The sequence below is a fragment of the Aythya ferina genome, assembly GCF_964211825.1.
Source record: "Aythya ferina genome assembly, chromosome: 2".
NCBI classification, from domain to species: Eukaryota; Metazoa; Chordata; class Aves; order Anseriformes; family Anatidae; genus Aythya; species Aythya ferina.
The window spans coordinates 72,710,460-72,732,355 of NC_140297.1; the positions used below are offsets into that span (position 1 = coordinate 72,710,460).

Below are 21,896 nucleotides of genomic sequence, written 5' to 3' on the forward strand. Positions count from 1 at the left end.
TATCATCATTATTGTTGTTATTATTATTGCTATTATTATTTTTCTGTCTTAATAAACTGTCTTTATCTCAACTCACAGGCTTCACTTTCCTGTTTCTCCCCCCCATCCCAGAGAGGGAGGGGGGAGGGTGAGAGAACTGCCGTGTGGTGTTTAGCTGCCAGCCAGGTTAAACCACAACACATATAAAGGCTGCGTGCACTTATGAGGGAAGTGCTTGCTGCCCTAAGTACTGTAGATGGCTAGTTAAAGGCCAGCTACTTTACATCAAGGCTAAGCAAAAAGTTTTACTTGCATATTGCTTGTAGAGTGGAATTGCTCAGCAATCTTACCCTGGTGTTGTATTGGTGTAACTGACACGTATCATGTGATTAAGTGGGTAGTTTTGATCAGAGATGGAAACTTCCCCATCACAACACAAAGCACATGCACCTTTCCAAGCAAACCCATTATGTGGAGTCAGCCCTGTTTTCCTGACTTCGCAGAATTAATGGGTTTCTGTACATCCAACTCGGTATAAAGTGGAAACAAAACACATTACATACATTTTCTTTATTGCTGGACATTTTTATTATTTTTTTTTTTGAGTAAGTAGGCATAATTCCTTAAAGGCTGAGGTTTTTAATAACAGTAAATATTTTATTTCCTTTTTTTTTTTTTTTTCCTGTGGGCTAAAAGATACCTTTGATCAAAATTTTGCCTTATATTACAGTTATTTCTGTACAAAAATAAAAGTCCAAAATCAGCTTACTTTTAGCTGATATTCCCCAATGTATTTACAGGGTACTGTCAAGAAACTTCATCAGGCAACCAAGTAAAATATAGAACTCTATATTAAAGCAGTTGCATTGTATTCAGTGAATTCTGAATGGCTCTGACCTTTGCCAGTCAGTCTGGGTTGGAGAGTCCAGCCACAATTACAAGAATGGTGTCTTTAAAAGAAAATTTTTAATATTAAAAACTTATGCTGCCATTATGGAGTACTGGAACTGATAATTGTATTTCTGTATTAGAGCAGTCTATAAATATTCTCAGCTACATCTCTCTTTATAATACAGCAGATACAGAATGCAGACTTCTGCTACTTATAGGGTAATACATATTTGCAATAGTAAAACCAATGCATGAAAATTTTGGAATTTAGTTGTTAATAAAACTGCTTATAAAGTAACCATACAATTGTAACAACTATAACTCTGAACTATTAAAATGTACAGAAAGACTGTTTACACCATTGCACATACTTTTTCCCTTTGCTTTGAAGGACTTATGAAATACAGAATAAAATTAGTCAAATTTACTGACAGCTCAAATATGCACGTGCAATGTGCACATCCACAGAAGCAAGAAGAAGCAAAGTGTTGGCATCTGTCAGGAAGGCTGCCAGCAGCTCTCCAAAAAAATATACCTTACTCTTCTTCCCTCCCTCTTCCCACATATGTGCAGGCCAGTAGGTTAGTGCAGAATGGATGAATAAAACTTTGTTTTCAGTGTTCTGAAAGGGTGAAAAGTTTCCCCTCCACTATCATCAATTTTAGGTCAATGCAAGTTGGGTTTAATGTTGTAAGGCACTTATTACTGCTTGTATTGCAGAGTATCCAGTCCTAAGGCATTTGTTACATCAACTGAAGATAATAATGCTTTGGAAAGTTTTGAGTGAGCTAGCAGTTCCAGTATGTGACTATTTCAGCTGATTTTTCCCTCCCCACCCTCTGGTCTTTCTACAACAAGGTTGGAAGATGCTTTCCTTGGAAATTCTGGTTCTTGGTTAGCTTGTCAACAGATGTGATCAGTATCATCAGGTCATTTTGAGGCCAAGCAGCGATATGTTCTATTTAGAGTGCAGTAGAACTGGTTTTGTTTTCACCTGGAGCTGCCCTGGCTTCCATGACTACTCACTGATCGAGAGGTGCTGTAGCGTTTTTTCACAATCATACTGATGTAAGCTTTCATCAGCTTTGCAATGTCAACCACCTGCCAAAAGAGAGTAAAGAGCAGAAAGTCCTCAGTAAGGTAACAGTATGTGAATGAGTTCCTTTATACACTAGCAGTAAAAGAAACTGTTGAGCTTTCAGCACAAGTCTTTTGCTGTTAAATAAAAACTCAGGACTTATATCCATCTCATGATAACTTCCCTTTAGCTTTACAGGGATCTGAAAAAAAACCACTGTTAACAGTCGCAGCAGCTTCTTTAATTACCAAGTGATCTGGCTATCAGAACAGAAAGACGATAGTACTGACAAAATTCCTTCTTGCTCTTACCTCACTAGTCTCAAAAAGCAATTCTCTCTCATCCACCACAATCTTGTAGGTGTTGGCAAGAGGTGCTCCGAATGACAAGATATGTTCATACTGAAACACCTCCAAAGGCCTTCCTTCCCCACGCTTGTAGACAGAAACAGCATCAGCGCTGACTCCAAGCCACAACTCTTGCGGGAAACCTCCTTCTTTGCACTAGAGGAAAGAATGTAAATTAAAAGTAACAGTAACAGAAGGAGCCACACCACACTTACTGTTGAGATTCTTGCCTGTACCTCTTTTTAAAAAGAAGTGTATTGCTTCTTCATCTTTGAACAACATCTTATGTTTCTCCTAAACACACTTACTTTACAAACTTACAGGGTAGCATTCTGTCCCTCTGTATTTTATGGGTAAGTGGTGGATTTAAATGCCTACAGTGCATGCTAACTGGAGCATGCTTTTAATATGCAACTTTTTATTACATCAGCTGTCTGAGCATTTGTGATATGGCATTTATGGTTTCACTAGTCTGTAATGAGATCACCAGCTATACAGCACAACCTATATTTTGAGTGGTCAGAAGGTCTTACTCACCTCTACGTCAAACAGTGTTGACCCATAGCCAGGCCATTCCTTAATCAAAGCCATATACTTTGCCATAGCCTGCTCCTGGTTCATCCTCTGCAGTTTTTTCCATTTGTCAATAATACTAGTCCTGGAAGCTGAGATTTCCTCTTTGACCCACATGTCTAACATCTGGTCCTCCTCGACCTTTTGTTTGCTGACAGAGCCACTGCGAAAGCTCCTCCGCAATGTTCCTTCAAGAAAGCTGGCTCGTTTCTTCTCAGCCTTCTCTGCTGCAGTAAATGTTTTGGTAGACTGTGTAATTCGAGACTTCAACTTTTGCAAGGGATATACTTCCTCCATTTCTGGTATGGTGGTATGTGGAGTGTAATCTCCCTGAAGGTACTGGAGACGCAAAGCTGCAAGGACCTGGAGCGTTTCTTCAGGAGCAGGATAGTGTCCTCTAATCACTGCTTCATGAGCCTAAAGAGAGGAAAAAGGTAACTTTTTATGTACAAACTAATATTTGAAAGAACTGAGAGAGAAATGGGAAACAGATTTAGCGCCAAGCAAACCCAGGATCTGAAATAAATGAACCATCAAATAAAACAAATGTGGTAAATCTCATGGGAAATTTGTTAAACCGGTTAAGACAGGGTTTACCAGAAGAACTGCAAAGCAATTGATGAACTTGCTTACGGGAATTTCTCATACTAGTACAGCTCTTTGAGAATTCAATTACGTAAGGGCAACTGAACCACTGAAAGGAGAAGAAAATTTAAAGGGGAGAAAATCAGGATCTAAACACTTGCTTGGGGGAAGTCATCTATGTTCAAGGGCATTGGGAAGAAATAGTTATCTACTTTGACTCAGTGCTATTAATAATCTGTCTGTGAAACTGATGTTTCATGAATGATGAGCAAAACCCTAAGACAGCTTTGTAACAGACTGCAATGAGGGAAAACAGTAAATCTTAAAAGGGTCCCAGATATAAATATTAAATTAATTTTAAAAACGTAGGTTACAGAACCAAAACTTTAGACAGAAGGGATCTCTCTGAAGTTAGTTGCTGAAAAACATCCATGTCTGACACTGACAGCAAATTGAAAAAACAACAGAACTGATGAACCTCTTTCAGGTATTTTAATATTAATCATAAGTATTGAGTGTGCCATGCTTTATAACTGTAATACTACTGGTCTTAGCAAGACATAAAATATTTGGCTCAACACCAGTCGGTACTGAATGCTGCATGAAAATGATCTGTCACATAAACCAATAAAACAAATCTGATGCAGAACTCTCATGGATTTTCTTATTACAGTTTAAACTTCATCACAAAGTGGAGGCATGAACTGGCGGACTCTTCAGTATGTAAAAACAGACAGTCTTCAGACTGGCAACGCTTCTAAGCCCAGCCAAGGCAGGCTTGTTGCCCAGATCCTTCAGCCAACAATGAGTGTTTCTAGATCGAGCTACAGCAGTAGGCTCTGCAAGGAGAATTCTGGTAGACTTGTGCTGTAACGTGGTGCTTTAAAACCCTAACTTTGGAAAGGAAGAAATACTCCATTACAGTGAACGTGTTCCCAATCTTGTGGGAAGAGGAAAAGGCTTCATCCATACAAAAATTAAAATATGTAAGCTCCTGATCACTTCATGCTTACCTGCCAACAGAACACTTATGTGAACTTGTTTGCATGCCAAGACACTGAAATCTTTAAGTGCCTAGTACACACCTGAAAGAAGCTGTTCACTGTAAGACTTTTTAGCCATCTGCAGTATAGTAGAAAAGGAGGACGTCTTTCCACAATAATATCTGTCATCAGCAAGTTTCAGAGTAATTGCAAGACTTCATAAAATAGAAATCCAACTGCTGAGGCATTTAGTTTTCATTACAAATCATTTTTGCAGTATGGCCTCACTCTTTGCTCAGCACCGTGATTAAGTGGATTTTGGCTTACCATACCTGTCTTATGGTTATGGCTGAGAGCAGACTGATTTGTTTTACTATGGTGCCTATGAAATACCAATCAGGTTTTGAAAAGAAAAGCTGATGTCTGATTAGTTCTATACTGGTGCCAATATGGGTATCTCAGAATTTGCTTGCCAATTACATATTTTTACTTTATTTGTTGTTCTTTCTTAAGAAAATGGTTTCATAAGAGCAAAATGAAATGCAGGCATTATCATTTTTCCCCCCTGTATATAAATTATCTAGCATAGGTCCAGTTATCCATTTTTTTCACCACTACACATAAAGCAATTCACAGGTAACCCAGAAGCAAGAATAGTCATAACACTAGGTGAATCACATTTGGTTAATTTATGTCAGGATAAGCTTATTTTTATCACTGAATTGCCTTTATTTTTTCATTATTATTATTTCTACATTTGCTGCTTGAATAGTGCATTTAGTTAAACAGAAGCACAATCAAAACATTCCCCTTGTTGCCTAGATCTCGCTTTTTTCCTTCTCTTAAAATTGCCTCAGAACAAAATCTTTTTTCTTACCTGCTCAAACATAAAGGCAAATTCCACGCTATCTTTTGGGACATGTTCCGTGTCCAGGAAGCAGTAGAGCTTGAAGTAGAACTTCCAGTGCATCTCCCCAGCTTCGGCAGTGGCAGCAAGCCTACAGGTGTGTGTGGAAAGGGAGAGAGAGATCAGACCTTCATAATCAAACTCCTTTCTAAATTGACACATGAAAAATTTCAGCATGGCATTAGCTGAATTTTGCTTTCCTACACCTGGTAGCAATCTGGTATCGTTGACAGCCGTTAGTTGTTTCAAGTATACCTGACTTATGTGATCTGGAGATACACATAAATATGTATTTAAAGCCCAAAACTAAATCAAGGACTTACAAATGTTGTCTCAGTCCTCAGTCAACTGTTTCTAACCCAATTTATCTTCACAATCTTTTATCTATGGCTCAGACAAGTGTTGATAAAAGTAACATTATTAAGTTATCATGTTACAAACTGTACTTGCACATTAGACATTCCTTTTTTCCCTCATTATCATCATAGAAGCACTAGGGTTGAAAAAGCCCTCCAAGATCATCTGGTCCAACCATCCCCCTTCCACCAACGTCACCCACTAAACTATGTCCCCAAGCACCACGTCCAACCTTTCCTTGAACACCCCCAGGGACGGTGATGCCACCACCTCCCTGGGCAACCAGTTTCAATACCTAACTGCTTTTTCTGAGAAGAAAATTCTCCTCATTTCCAACCTGAACCTCCCCTGGCCCAACTTGAGGCCATTCCCTATAGTCCTATCACTAGTTACCTGCAAGAAAAGGCTGACCCCCAGCTCCCCACACCTTCCTTTCAGGCAGTTGTAGAGAGTAATAAGGTCTCCCCCACACCTCCTCTTCTCCAGACTAAACAGTCCCAGTAGTATGTAGATAAAGGATGCTGATTGTCATGCATATAACATAAGAAATGTATTAATTGCTATTTATTAGATTTGGCAGGAGAGAAGGAGAGGTGCACTCACTTTTCAAATTTTGCCAAGACATCAGCCACAATGGTTCTGCTTTCAATTGCTTTATCAGTAGTTCCATTGTATTCAAACAAAGCAAACATATTTCTGCTGTCCTCCATGGCCAAACCACGAATTAACTTTTCAACCACCTAATGAAAAACAGCACATGAAGAAACCATAGCACGGAAAAGTAGTACCACAGAGGCAAGACAAATAAGTAGGAGAAATTAAAAAATAGGTTTTACGTTAGGCTAAAAATGCTGCTAAGATATTCTCATCATCAGTATTAATTGTTACCAAATTCCACATTCATTTTTATCCTAAGTAAGGATGATTCCTTCAGAATATATATGTGCTATCACCTGCCCAGATATAAATAACCTTTGTATTTTACCAACTCGGCTAAAGTGTTCCAGCTTAGCAAACAATTTGGCCTCGTACACATCAGTATATACCTGAAGTTATTCCAATAATGCCTCTATTGAGTTGCTTAGTCTATCCTGCATTTTTTTCCTACGAGAGAGCTATTGCTGGGTAATCCTCTGCAGTGTAAAGACAGTTGTGGTAGCCGGTATTTCTACAGAACATTCTGGAGGGGTGCGGCAGAGACCTGTAAGCCTTCCTGCCCTGACAGCAGTGACTGTGCCCTCCCACCTGGCAGAGACACCGATGGTGCTTCCAAGGGCTTAACACCGCTACTAGCTGGAACTGCCATTACAGGGAAACACTGGTTCTGTGCCAAAGCTGTCCGCCACCACTTCTCACCTCTCCAGCTGTGGTGTGTGAGTTGATCGTAATCTTACAGGAGCCCCCACCATGGCAATACACCGTAGATGTCATTTCCTGTCTGCTGATCAGGGCTTCTATTTCATCCCGTGATGGCACAAACTCTCTGCATTTGTTTTTTTTCAGAGATTCGTAAGTAAAAAGTGCGTATTTCTCCATTTCAGTTCCTGGAAACTGGTCACGAACTCTGTAAGACAAATATTGTTTAAGTTGCCAGTCTGCAAAACAGAAAGTTTATTTATTTGAGAACCATTATTTCCTGAAAGTGACAAAGTACTGCTGTATTCAGTATGCTATTTAATTGGCACAGTCAAAGGTTTATCTTCACTGTCAAGGAAAGTGTTCTAACACGATTTACTGTGCGGTAACTTATGTACATACATCATCTTGTTCTGCAAACCTAACAAAAAGCAAAAACTGAACAGCCTTTATAGCATTAACTACAGGAACACTGTAACGGCTCAGATTTGACAGCAGGATAACTGTAATAATCTCATTGCAATCAACTCCCTTTCTGGTCAATAACAGTAGTTGAATAAAGACAAACCTACACTGAGGTACTACAGAAAAAAAAAAATTGACAGCTCAGTTTTGCAGTAGTTTCACTTAGGATACTTGATTTCTATTCATGACATTCTTGAAAATTCTCTCAAACCTTACTGTTCAGCAGTTAGTACTACAAGTATTCAGCAATAACTTTAATGAACTCATTTTTGATTATACATTACTATAATATTTTATTTATAATGAATTTAATGAACTTTTAATTATTGAAAACCACTGAATTCCAGTAGCTTTTAGTACAGAGTGTTTGTGTAATATTTCCAATGACAAAATATCAGCTTCTTCAACCTAATAAGGTTTCATTTTTGAGTGTATGAAAAATTACAGATTCATCATCTACAAGGCATAAAAAGATTCCTGAAGAATTACAGAAATGCTTTAAGAAGATTGTGCAGCTATAGTGTTGAAACCAACCTGCAAATATTGTGTCAGATAGCTTTATTTTTATTTTTTTTTAAACAGGGAGACTATTTTATGAACTGATTTAAATTAAAAAGGTGAATCAATATTGTTATATTTTTTAAAATTCCAACATTTATGCATAGTGTTTGATGTATTTCACTAATCTCACTTTGACAGGTATGTCTTCAAGGATTTTACAAACATTTTATAAAATAACTACATTCAGCAAAGTGATTTACAGTATCCATGTTCTAGCATAAACATAGATGTGACTTTTAAATTACCGAGAACAGTTTGTTACTATTGTACTACTTTTCCTAAGGGGACACACTTTACATTTTTCGGCTGCATCAGAGCAAGAGGAACTCCACATTCTGGTTAATGCTTAGCTGTCAGAAATGTTGTTTTGTGTTTTTTTTTTTTTCCCCTCAACGGTTGCTAAAGTCTTAAATTAGATTTGCAAATAGACATTTTTACTCTAGTACATCTTTAAACACTGTAATATTCTTTTATGTGCATAATACCTCAAAAAACTAAGGTAAGCATGATGAATAATTTTTAGGAACTTGATTTGGACAGTTAGGAACAGGACCTGTGCATACTTGCTGCGAGCCATTTAAGCAACTACACAAACTTATAGAAAGCCCCCCTTACCCCCTGCCTTTTGTCAACATTAATAAATAATGATTATGCATTCAGTTTCATGGGGTTTTGCTCGATTCCTTGAATAAGAATCAAGATCAACTCAAACACTGTTTTCTTACAACCTTTTTTTTTCCTTTTCAGATTTACTCTTTAGCATAACCAGTTCAGTAAGTGAATGTATCTTCAAATCTCACTATGAGATGTCTAAACCCTGTTACATGTTATGGGGAAAAAGACAGTGAGTGAAGAAACTTCTTGCTCTTGTAGCTGAAAGCTTCTCACCTTTTGAGATGAAACTTGAGATATTTGAGGATGCTACGACTTGGCAGAAATGTGCAACTCATGCAGGTGAGTATTTGCCAACTATAAAGGTTCCCCACGCTCCCAGGGTTAGGCACTTTATTGGTCTGCTTGATGAGCTGACAGTAGAGCTCATCTCGAAGAGGTCGTAAATCATGTCCTGTTTGGAGGATACCTTGAATTATAGGGATGGGATCAGACATAGACTCCAGCTGCTGTAAAGAATTAAATATCTTGATAGCTTCATCCTGCAAAGTTGTGTAACCTTTATCTTTCAGCACTGCAAACAAAAAACAGGGAGAACGGTATTTAGACTGAGATATGAAAGAGAAAACACTCAGGCTTACCATAGGAATTGCCCAGTGATATATTCCATGGCCCTTATTATGCAAGATATTAGAATGGATCGTTTCCATTTCCAATGTATAATGCCAACTCATTTTATGAGCTATTCTGTTATTGAGATTTGTTCTGAATGTAATAAAATACCATTTTGAAATTTCTGACAATGTAGTTTAGAATGTGTATTTTGCTTGATCAGAGATTTTTGATGGAGAAGCTTCTTTGATGGAGAAAGGATCCACACTGCTGGAAGTGTATCACTTTGTCACTGTCACAAGAAAGTGGAAAGCTAGTCAGATTTTAAGCGAGGTAAAGCATGACTGGATTAAGGAAAGTGACAAGTTCATGACATCGCTTTTGTCTACAGCAGTAGAAGTTCAATTAAACCCAAAAAATATGAATAAAACAAAATCTCTGCCATGAAACTGCAACTTTCTTTTGAAGTCCTGGAAAAGAAGGTGATTTGATTGATTTTCACAATACAAGTTTTTCAGCACGGGCTAAGAACTTGCACAATATTCTTAAAAGCGCCATGGTGCTTGGGTTCAAGGAATGAGAGATTGCTCCGGTGTCTGAATCAGCTAGGCCATCAAAGCAGGAAGCAGTACAGACATATATTACATACACTAAATTTCTAACCTAACATTATACTATTAGAGAAAGTAACTAGAACTCAGCTGCAAGCCATGGCAATAACCGAACATCAGCCCATCTGTAGAGAGCTATTTAATATGGGAAGATTTTGGAAAGACTTCTACCTCAGAGAGAGCTAGCCTTTTCTGTCTATAGGGATTAGAAAGCAATCATGTTGCGTTTTGTGCATGGGACAACCAGCTAAAGTGACCAGCTCAAGATCAGAATTGTGGCTTGCCAATGGACAGGAGGAGGAAGAAAAAGAGAAAGCAGAGGTTTCTCCTAGGATTTTATTTTTCATTTTCATTCATGCAGCAGGATATCACGTGATTTAGGAAGCATTATCAGAAATACCTTAGCTTTTGATCAACTGTCACCTTCCACCCTCCTCCCAGGGATGAAACTTCTGATCTGAGACAAATCTTGTTTACTACGCAGTTGCAAAATAACATAAGCAAATCCATTTACAGGCATCATATTCATAACCATCGATAACCGTGAACTGTTCATTTAAAACAGACTTCTGAGTTAGTGATTGAACAAATATTGTTAGAAGACATGATTACACCTGCTTCAGGCATAAATGAACCATTGCTTTTTCAAAGCATGCCCACTCACAACTTGTTTCATGGAAGTAATACTTCCCACCACAACTGATGAACCTTACACTTGTGAATTGAAGTTGTGCAGCTGCAGCTCCCCTCATGGGGTATGAAAAAACAATAATTTGAGAAGGAGTGTATGATTCAAGGAGACTGAATGAATTGGCTTTTTTTCCTGATTTCAGTGCCAGGCTTTTCAAACTTTGTCATCTTAGCTGTGTTGGTGAGGGTAACAAATTTGTCTTAAAGCAGCAATAGCAATTTTCCTTCCTGTAACACTCCTGTAGGAGCACCACAAACACGTGGTTCTATGCTAGGTAAACTGCTGTTCTCTACCTTTTGCAAGAGAACAGAGAAACTTCTTTATTTGCATTACAAAAATAATTTTTCCACTATACCCATGGACTGAAAACTCCCATCCCAGAGTTTAGCTTTTCATACAGAAAAGTGTTTCTATGGCTGAAAAACTTACAGTTTAGATTGATGTCCCCATAAGGCAGCGGCAATAATGGCGAGTGCAACGGATGATGAGTGTAACGGAGAATAGGGTTTCTCTTATAGATCTGCTCAACCACGTCAGCATTCAGGCAGTTTTCCTATTGAGGTAAGAAAAAAGCAGGATTTGGGGTTCAGCACTAACAGTGATGCAATGCTTTGTGCCTTTAGGTTGGCTATGAAAAGGTCAGTCATCAGTGTTACTGATACTATCTGGTGCTAAATCCACTTGCAGGTACTGTGGCTGTCATGGCTTTCTGCAGGCTATGAATGCTTAGTGCCTGCTAACCTCAGTAGTTGCATAAGCTTTCTTTATCTATGCAGTAAAAAAACTAACCATAGCAGTGCTGCAGGAGATACAAGTTTCATAAAGTTTTTTGGAAGTGTGTTTTCATTGTACAATTATTTTATTCCAGTATTTCATGGCGGAAATTATATCAAGATATTGTTAAGTTTAGAATGATTTTTCCAGCATACCTAATTGGCCTTTTCAGTTGTAATCTGCTGGAACTACCATCAGCAAAACAGTCCAGAAAAATAGCTGCTGTAAACCTGATGCACCCACTCTGATGTCTAAATACTGTTCTTTCTTAGCTCAAGTCCGACAAATGTGTGATTACTGTCTTCTGTCAATCCTGAACTTCCACATATTTCTACTGCTCTGAAGAAAGGCTCTCAACAGCCTTTGGAGTTTTGAAATTTAGAACTTAGGACCTGATAATTTTTCTCCATGACAGAGGCTTCCACTAAGAAAAAAGGTTGGTAGTTCTCCCCCTTGATTCTTAGAAGATACTAAAAAAAAAAAAAAAAAAAAAAAGCATTATCCCTTCTCCTGAAAGCAGATCAACAAAAATCTCTAGACCTTCTTTGGGTATGCATGCAATGTCCCCAGAAGGATCATAAAGCAGTAAACGTTCATAGAGCATGTTTCTTGCCATGCAGAGACATGATTAACCAATGCTATCATAAAACAAGAAATGAAAGACATTGGGGGTGAGGGGAGAATTACAAAAATAAAAATAAAAGTCACAGGAGCTGTCTAATCCACATCCTGGCACGCTGCTCACTGTGGACATAGCCAGACAAGTCTGCTAACTCATGAACTCACACACTACAGCTCTACTGCCTGATACAGCAACGTCTGTTAAGTTGCCCAAAACAGTACAGCTTATTACTGTTTTAATGAAAAAAGTTTTCCCTCTTTCCCTTCAATTTGCAATTCATACTTTGTTCTTATACTGTTTAAATAAAAATTCCTTTAGCAGGTGAGTGAATACATGAGATTCCACAATTTCAGTCCATGTCACTGCATGACTAAAATTCATGTTTTCTGCTTTATTACTACATACTGCAAAGGCAACATTAAAAAAAAAAAGACCGATTTAAAATATTTATTTAAACAACTCTTCTTTCCCAGTTCCACCTGTTTGTTCCTACCTTAATATCCTGAATAAGCTGCTGAGTTGGGGTATCAATCGGTGCTTTTGTGTCAATCACATTCTGGATGGCACTTGACCAGCGGGTCGCTTCATTAAGCAATTTTGTGTAGAGACGGTAGCAATGTTTGCGTCCATACACAGTTACATTCCAATAGCCTAGCACAACAATAAAAATTGTTAACCATGGAAGCAGCGTCTATAAATATACCATGACTTCTCTCTGAAAACAGATAGTCCCATGAGACCCTGAATGCTGAATTCTGGATTGGGCTGGCAGTTTTTCAGGGACTAAGAAGTTGTACTGGCAATTCAGTAACATAATCTGGACAGTATGGTTTTAAAGGAGTTTCTCTCAATTAAAAAAGCATAAGAATAATCTTAGAACGCAACCATCACCATGCTGTCTTCCATTTCACCCAGTAATCTTAGTACAAGCGATCACAGAACATCATTGTGGAATACTGTGAGTGATACATGGCTTGCAGGCCCTGCTTCTCCAGTCCTGTCTGTAGAAGAAAAATCTAAGTCTTGTTTTGTATATGAGTCTTTCATCATCTATGGCACACATGCTAACAGGTATAAAACACGAGCTGCTACTGCTTTTTTAAAACAGTCATTAATTTCACACAAATGAAGTGGCAAAGATGACAGAAGAGCATTTCAATTCAAATTCACTCTCTGCATCATTGTATAGGCTTTTTATGAAGCAGATTCAATTAAATAAAATCTATTTCATCTCTCACTAGCAAAAGCCTCTTTGAAGTGTCAGTGACCCCAGTGAGATTACATAGGGCTGTCAATGCTTCTCATTTGCAAACAGCCATGTCTGAGCTGAAAACCAGCATGGAAATGTGCTCTGCAGCTGACTCAGACGTAGTATGTAGGTTAGCACTGAGGACTTTTACTCTAGATCTCTTTACACTTGCTCCACGAATGTTTGCCCTCACAATTGCTACCCATGTGTCTTTAAAGTGAAAGCATACGTGTTCAAGCTAATTTAGCAGCAGTGTTGGTCAGTAATTTGAATGCTGTTGAGAACAATTTTTACTGTTGTGTACATAATTACCTGTCTTCTGCCCAGTAGTCCATGTAAAATACCTCAGTGACTTAGGGACCTGATTTGGTTATCAAACTGCAACTCTAATAATCTATTTAAAATATTCTTATGCAGTGTTTGTTGTATTACTAGGTAGGTAGGCCAGAAGGTAACTGAAAGGAGACTTGAACCCTGAGCAGACAATTACCTGTCTCTTTGAAGATTTTTTCATCAGGAGGGACCACTGAACAGAGGCTGTTTAGGACCAGTGTACCCAATTTCAAAGCATTTTTCTCAGAACTCTTGTAATAGTCCAAAGAATTGTGTGTCAAAACAAACCAACGCTTCTTCAGTTTTAATGAAGACATCTTTGGGTTGTTTTTTACTTCCTTATGTAGCCATCCTATTAAAGACACAATTTAAATCACATTTGTTTGTTTGCTTTTTTGTTTTTTTTTTAACAGTTGGACAAAATTAAGTTGCTACAAGTTAGTTGCATACTTCTAACAACAAAAACACGATGTAAATTATTTAGCTCACATATTAAACAACTTTGAGTAAAATTTTCAAGCAAAGAAATGATGAAAATACCATATAAAATCTATATGAAAACTTTTCAACTTTGGTGTTTACGTAGAGAAATTCTTTTGTCAACTTACAAAGTTGCTTTTGTCCATATTAGTGTCTTCTAACCCTGGAGTTATCTGCCTCTGCTCCCTCCCCATAATCTCTAACCAGTACCCCTTTCTTCTCATTTACTGCATGTTAGTTTGCACTGCAGGTTGTAACAGAACATATTTTTAAGTACGGGCACCTATAAAGCAGCAGGGATTATCCAAGGTTCAGGCTGTCTATGAAAAAATATGGTATTTCATTAAATGGGCTGAGATTTTAGATTTTCATTCCTTTCTGTTTATAAATACCTGATGTTTGTCAAAAATTAGGAGAAATTTCTTCTCAGAAAGAGTAGTCGGGCATTGGAATGGGTTGCCCAGGGAGGTGGTAGAGTCACTGTCCGTGGGGGTGTTCAAGGAAAGGTTGGACCTGCCACTTGGGGATGTGGTTTAATGGGTGACGTTGGTAGTAGGGGGCTGGTTGGGCCAAATGATCTTGGAGGGCTTTCCTCACCGTAATGAATCTATGAGAGTGAGATAATTTCAGCTGTTTTCATTTGTGAGTTAGTTATACTGTACAAAGATGAGGCTCCAACACTGCCATACTATGCTAGCATATTACACAGATTGTATTGGGGTACCATCTCTTTTGAGGTTAATGGATATTGTTTACTTTATTCGACTTGGTTCTTACCCCTCACAATGAATTCTTGTCCTTCCACTCTAGTGTCCCCCTTTGACCTCTGAAGCAGGGTTATCCAGTGATGCATCTCTTCAGGAGTGTCAGCATTACAGTGAAGAACACGATTAGCAGTGATGATCACAAAGGAATTGGGTCTATGAAAATAAAGATCAAAAAAGCCTTTACAGTCAACATGCTGCTTAAGTCATTCACCATAAGCATAAACACCATCCATTGTTTGCATTTTTGTATTCAGATAAATATTGTCCACCTCTACAGCATTTATTTCAACATCACTAGATCTAAAAAGTATTAGGCATTTTAAAAGACATGACTGTGTTGGATTCACACTGAAATGGTCAGGCTCTGAATAGTGGAAGGGTTCAATTTAAATTGCAACTTGTCCTATTCTCAAGATAAATCTATCATGAGAAAAAAAATCAAATCTTTAATCAGCTTTCAATCTTAATCACAATTTTATTTCAGGGTTGGATCTATTTAGCGTGTCTGCTTCGGTAGTTACATTAGCTAAAATCAACAATTTACAATGGTCTGTAGTGAAGCAGCATGTGAACACATTCTTTTATTTTTAATGCAGTGCATCCCAATTTGCAGACAGTACAATCCATTTATAATGACACTCTGGCTTTTATCCAATCCTACACCAGGATTCACTGAAGCATAAAGAACTAGCCTGAGTGAACTGTTCTGATGGCTCTCTGGATTAGAGGTGTAGGTTTTTCAGCCTATAAACACTTGTTTCAACCCTTTACCATTAATTCTTTTCATATTGTAACACAGAATCACAGACTGGTTGAGGTTGGAAGGGACCTCTGTAGACCACCTGGTCCAACCCTGCTTCTCAAGCAGGGACACCTAGAGGAGGTTGCCCAGGACCATGTCCACCCACTTGCTAAGACCTGTATCAGGTGTAGAAAAAGGGAATGATGCAGTCTGGGCTACCCCATGCATAAGAAGGGCATAGGCTTTCGTTATATGGTTCTAGCAAGAAGGTAATTGGGTAGAATTTAGAACCAATTAAAATTGTTTATGGCAATGGTTCACCCAAATATGACCCAATATGTCCGATGTGTGTGTGTGTTGTTTAAAGCTTGATAGAAGTCAGCATAAAGAAAAAGTAATAAAAATGATTAGGAGATAAATATATAATACTTGGTGAAGGGAGGTTACAGTAAGTCAAGTAACATGAAAAGGACAGAGCTAAGGTATAAACTACAGTAAAGCAAGCTATCAAACAAGAGGTTCTGACCAACAGTAGCCAACTTTACAGGCTCCCCTTCTCCCCAGTTTAGGGAAACAGAAGAAACACCATTCTTGGGATTCCTTCTGAATACAAATTTAAGGGGCTCTCTGCTTAGCTCCTCTCTTTTAAGGTTGCAATAATGGTTTCATATGTGTCAAGATAAAATTATTCTATCACCTACATCGGTCAAATTAATTTCCTAACTGAAAACCTTTCCATCCCTGATTTGCATTCCTAGACTCAGAGAACTAAAAAAAAAAAAAAAAAATACAAGAAAAAAATCTGTGTGAAAAAAAATGCTTACAGGAGAAATGCCTCTCTAACATTCTGAAAGCTTTGGACATCTGTCTTGTATTATTTAGAAAACCTGAGCTTACAATCACAGCTACTTGCAGTATCAGGATTGTGGTAGGCCAAGGAGAAACCAGTAACTTAAACCCAGATGTTTCACACATTTGCAATGAGGAGCCTGTAATGAACTGTTCCAGTATGAATAACACCTCAAAGCCAGAGCCATAGTCTGAACTCAGATAATTTTTTATCCCTCAGTACGCTGTTGCTAGTTCAAGAGCTAAGAATACCCTGACTGTTTTCTGTTTATTTTTAAAATGCTGCATTATTTTGTTTGTTATAAAAGATATTTTTATTTTAGGAAATAAGTATCATCCATCTAGAATACAACATTCTTGCAAGAGAAAATGAATGGCAAAATATTAAGAAGATTTTTTCTCTCTACCGTATTGCTAAGGGACTCAAAAATAGGCTTCTCTTTTTCAGGAGTATTACTTGTGTAAGTGAAAGAAACATTTAATCTTCTGCTTTTGGATCACCATATTAGTAAAACAGCTGAATGGTTCACATATGGAGTAATGTCAGGGAAGTTAGTGAAGTCCTCACATAAAACATCACTCTACTTACCTTCCCTCTTTCGATGTGGCGTTTGATATTATGAAAAGGGAGACAAAAATAATGCCTGGATGGCCAGCAGAATATAGGGACTAAAATAAGAAGCATCTCATTTTGACTAGAGAAATGAGAAAAAGAAAGTCACCAGTCATGGTTCTGACTTACCTATCTGGATTGTCAGCAGCACAGACAGAATCAATTAGTCCTACATCGAGTGTACCCTATAAACAAATGTCCAAGCAGAAAAGGAGGAAGACATTTACTATTACATTACTCACAGTGCTTTACTCAGAGACAGGTGATAGAAGCTGCAGCTTTGATCAAGCAAAATGAACCGCAGATTTGGGCAGTGGTTTCTCCTAACCATTATAAGGAGAGGAAAAACTAAGAGACTCAGATAAACATATTCAGTAAAAGTTTATCTCTAGTTAAGTTGGAGACAGCTCAGAAGCTGCTCTAATTTTTCTATGCTCCCAAACCTGTTTAAGTTTTGTCTTAAAAGTGCCACCCCACTATAAATGGCATTCTCTGAGGGCAAACATTTGAAGTTTGTGTTTCCCTTTGCCTGATTGTAGTTCCAAATTTATCACATTATTCCCAGTGAAAGCTGTAAAGAATGACAAATGCAGGACAAGGGAAATCTCAAATTTTCTACTTGTGCTTTTAATTTACTCATTAACTGTATCATTGCAAAGCTTTGAACTCAGATGTACACTGTGGCGTGGCAGGGAACTGGACCAAACAAAGAAAAAAAACCAACAGTGCTCGCTTTTCACTGAGGCAAATGATGGGGATGGGGAGAGAAGCCAGCCTTGTACAGAAGCCACTCTTGTACAGGTACAGGGCCTAGGACCTGGAGCCTCTAGCCAGTGTCACAGCTATCACTGTCAGAAGCTGCAGCCACCATAGTGTCCCTCTTTTTCTAAAAATCTTTGCTTTGAAAAGTTCTTCAGATTTTGACTTACCACAGCATTTTGTGGATTTGCCTGCTCATCATGCATCTCTCGGATCTCTTGCTCTGTGGACGCATGGACTTGACTCAGAACACTAAACCACTGGCTGTGGAGAGAAAGGCAGCAGTGTAAGTAAAATGTTGCTTGTGCACAAGCCTTTTGTCACCTTTGTTCTGCAGAGATCTAGCAGGTTCTGCTGGTTTTTGAAATTGCTTAAGATTCCTTTTGTCAACATGCATAAATGCAGCAAAGCTTTATGTCAGTTCAAGTAATACAGGATACAAACAAGCCCCTCCAGGTCTCCCATCCAAGTTCATGTCATACCCTTCTTCCTGAAGACAAATACCATGTATAAAAAGTGGCACCTCTAAAAAAACTGGCAATAAGCACACTGAAACATCTGAGTGTTTAGAAAGTATTTGTAACACATTCCACACATTTCATCTGGGAAAAAAAAATAGGTTACTATCTATATACAAAGCCTTTATTGGGAAATCCAACCTTCAGATAATAAATTTTGCTACACTGATAACATGACCAGTAATAGTTTCAATGATACTTCTCCAAAGGCCGAGAGGACATAAGTCCTCTGTAGAAACACAATTGAGAGGGGGGAAAAGAATAAAACCCTCAAGCAACTACCTCTACATTTTCTGTTCCCTGTGGAACACTGAAAAATCCAGCTGCTGGACGGACTAGGGATGTTGAACCAGAGCCAATTCACACCACTCCAGTAGCCTTGTATTTCCACAGTAGAGAAACTGGCAGAGAGGTTTCCAGTACTCCTGCCCCAGTGCTGAGCAGCAATTGCAAAAGGATTTAATTCCAACCACACCTTCTGCTTCTGGGAAATCTCTACCCTCCTGGCATTTGTATATGATAAAGCTCAACTACTCTAAGCAATTCCTCTGAAAGAAATTTGAGGGCAGAGCTTGGCCTGTTCGGCAGGTTCCTGAATGCCATTCTTTGAGATACGAATTTGCCATTCTAATGAAAACTACCTGGGGCTGAGTTTTCAAAGGGCTCAAAAACCCAGCCTTTAAAACTGAGTCCTCACTTCTCTGCAGAGGGTTCTCAGTCACCACCAGGTTGACAAAACAAATGCAGGATTAATGGCTTTAAATTTAAAGCTATTTTTTCTACAATTATATTCAAAGTATTTATGTCTATGAAACTGGAGTGCTGTCTCCATAACTGGTCACTGAAACCCCCTGAAATGAGGGTTGCCCAGAGAGAATGAACCATCATCTGAAGAAACCTAAAACTTACCTACCTGAAGATTCCCACAAATTCTGCTTTTTTTCGAGGCTTAGGAATTGCAAATGTATTTAAATGTTAACCTTTTATTTAAAGACAAAAAAGACTTCATAGCACTGTATGCACAGTTAGTAATAATTTGTTATTGGACTAAAGAACAATTCAAAAGTTTCCTAATTTCACCATGCAATCTTGGTGTAAACAATGAAAAAGAAATCCATCATTCACTTTGCAAAAATGACAAGGGCAGATTTTACTTTCCTTTTGTTTTCTCCCTCTTGGGACGTCCCTTGGTTTTCAGCGGAGTCCTCAAACACACTTTCATGAGCAAAAATAGTAATTCCTTTTTTTTTTTTTTTTTAAGGGGGGGGGGGCTCAAGTTTCTCTCCCCACCCTCCCCTTCATTTGAACAAAAAGCAACCTCAGTTGATTGTCTAGCTCATGTGCAAAATAATTTTTCAATAGCCAGAACCAACATAGTACAATGATTTTGTACTTCTCTTTTAGCAATGCCAAACATTAACAAGGCTTTGACTGAAGCCAATCCAGAAATCCTTGCACATTTCCCTCATTAAGGTTTTCTAAGATGAATGTGAAAAAAGCAAACTTGAAAGATATTGGAAAAAAAAAATAAGCTGGATGGTATGTTATGTATACTATATACAACAATGGTGTGTAGTGCCTCCTCTTCTACATTAAAGAAAAAAATTAAAAAAGATGCCTGGCAACAGACAAATTTTTATGCTGGCAATTCATTATTGATCCCTGTGGAACCTTTATCAGGGCATGTACACAAGTCTAATAGAAAAGGCTTTAGCTAAGCCTTCATTTTAAAAATTACATCAAACAAGAATCTTAACAATGATTGCTGAAAAATTTATACATAAGTGTAGTTTTAAGGATGCCTAAAAATGAATCAATGACTGCATTGTAAGCATTGCTGAATTTATATTCAGGGTCATGTGATACAGGAAAGCATTATAAATTCAAAACAAACAAACAAACAAAAAACAAAGCAACTTTCAAGGCTTCAGAGCAAGGCTAGCTCAAGTAATGTTGACATAAGCATCCTGCGCTCTGGCCTTGGGGCAGCAATGCAATGGGTAGTAATATTTGATTACTAAGTTTGCTTTATTTAAATGCTTGATTTTTAGAGGCAAGCATATTATTATCTCACACAAACGGTAGTGTGGGGTTTATTTTATTATTTATTATTATTTTTTTAAAGATACACTACACCTGATCTGACAAGTTAAGCTTGCTGTTTACCTACCAGCATGCTCCTACAGCCTGATATGGATCCTTCAGCAACAAATGTTAAGACCTTATTTTAAATCAGTAGTAAGGCCAACACTGTTGCATGTTCCTCTTGTTCATGAACATGCATTCACTCTAAAATCCAATGATCCCATTGCAACTTGAAAAGAATTAGGCTCTGCTTAGGCAAAAAGATCCCAACCCTAAACAGTACTTTATATTCAACAGGTGGGAGGGATCTTATTGATCTATTCTGTGCAGCTAAATGCAGCAGGGTAATGCAAAAGAAAAGCATCAAGAGCCAATTACATCGGCAGGCCTTCGGAAAAAGTGCTAAATGCAACATGTTTAACACAGCCTGACTATTTGGTGATAGTGGGTAAATAAATAAATGATATACACAAGTCAGAATGGCAGGGAGGTTAAAAAGAAAAAAAAAAAAAAAGCCTGATGATTTTCATACCTTGCATCCTCAGGAGATTCAGCGATCAAGTGGTAGGTCCTATCACCCATTATTAGATCAATACCGTTTTCTTTGCCTGTATTATCAACAATCTCTCTGAAAAGAAGAAAATGCCAAGACTGAGCATTAGATTGTCACTGTATTTTGAAAATGGCTATTCTCCTGAGAGGATCACAAACTACTGACATTCAGAGTAACAGCAATCAGCATTGTTGAACCTGACTAGTGTTTTATCTCAGACAGTACTAATACACCAAATGATAGTTGCCATGTTTTCTACCTAGACTATACAGTACATCCATGCTACTTTATGAATGTCACTATACAAAGTTGACTACTCAAATGTTTTACCACGAACTAAAGGAAAAGCATTATCAAACCCTGAGAGAGGCAAGGACAACTGAATTTAGAAATGGAAACATTTCTGAACTGATGGCATACCAATAGATTTTGGAGTGGTAAAAGGAAAGCCCTTGAAGAATAAAAATAAAACCAAACCAAACCTTTATTAGTGATTCTGTGTAGCTGTAAGTCAGTATGAAGACGATTAAAAAAATGTAACTTCCCAAAAAAGATGATTGCTCATCTTCTGAAAAATTACATCTTTCTAATTTGCAGTTTGGATACCTAAGTATTGATACACCAAAAAATCATGGACCACAAAGCACAAGATTTTTAAGGGGTAACTGAAATAATGTATTAACTTTTGGAAGTTTTTGGTGGAAGATCAAGACATTCCTGAAGCTTAAGAAATAAATCAACTTTATTTCCTTTTCACTGTTTTACTGTATTTGTCTGAAGCTTATTATTTCCTTCTTAATGATCTATGCTTCCTTATCAGCTCTACAGTTCTCATAAATCTCTCTCCTACACACAACATGCGGTCTCTCCTTATCAGCCTCGACAATTTGTTTATCTGCTGTAAAAATAGAATGCTATCATTCTGTATTGTTTTCTTTCATTTG

General features: G+C 37.9%; 1 protein-coding gene across 2 annotated transcripts in view; it reads right to left on the reverse strand.

Annotated features, from left to right (window-relative positions):
- Nucleotides 1–543: 543 nt before the first annotated feature.
- Nucleotides 544–21,896, reverse strand: part of MYO10 (myosin X) — a 162,753-nt gene continuing 141,400 nt past the window's right edge. For both annotated transcript variants that reach the window (XM_084510863.1, XM_084510864.1), the window contains exons 28-41: nucleotides 20,932–21,027; nucleotides 17,967–18,060; nucleotides 17,167–17,222; nucleotides 14,844–14,986; nucleotides 13,744–13,938; nucleotides 12,498–12,655; nucleotides 11,038–11,161; nucleotides 8,971–9,268; nucleotides 7,057–7,264; nucleotides 6,304–6,440; nucleotides 5,314–5,434; nucleotides 2,833–3,285; nucleotides 2,260–2,451; nucleotides 544–1,971 (exon numbers count right to left, since the gene is read on the reverse strand). In XM_084510863.1, coding sequence (XP_084366989.1) covers nucleotides 1,861–1,971; nucleotides 2,260–2,451; nucleotides 2,833–3,285; nucleotides 5,314–5,434; nucleotides 6,304–6,440; nucleotides 7,057–7,264; nucleotides 8,971–9,268; nucleotides 11,038–11,161; nucleotides 12,498–12,655; nucleotides 13,744–13,938; nucleotides 14,844–14,986; nucleotides 17,167–17,222; nucleotides 17,967–18,060; nucleotides 20,932–21,027 — 2,386 coding nt within the window. In that variant the 3' untranslated portion in view covers nucleotides 544–1,860. The remainder of the gene's footprint in view (nucleotides 1,972–2,259; nucleotides 2,452–2,832; nucleotides 3,286–5,313; nucleotides 5,435–6,303; nucleotides 6,441–7,056; nucleotides 7,265–8,970; nucleotides 9,269–11,037; nucleotides 11,162–12,497; nucleotides 12,656–13,743; nucleotides 13,939–14,843; nucleotides 14,987–17,166; nucleotides 17,223–17,966; nucleotides 18,061–20,931; nucleotides 21,028–21,896) is intronic.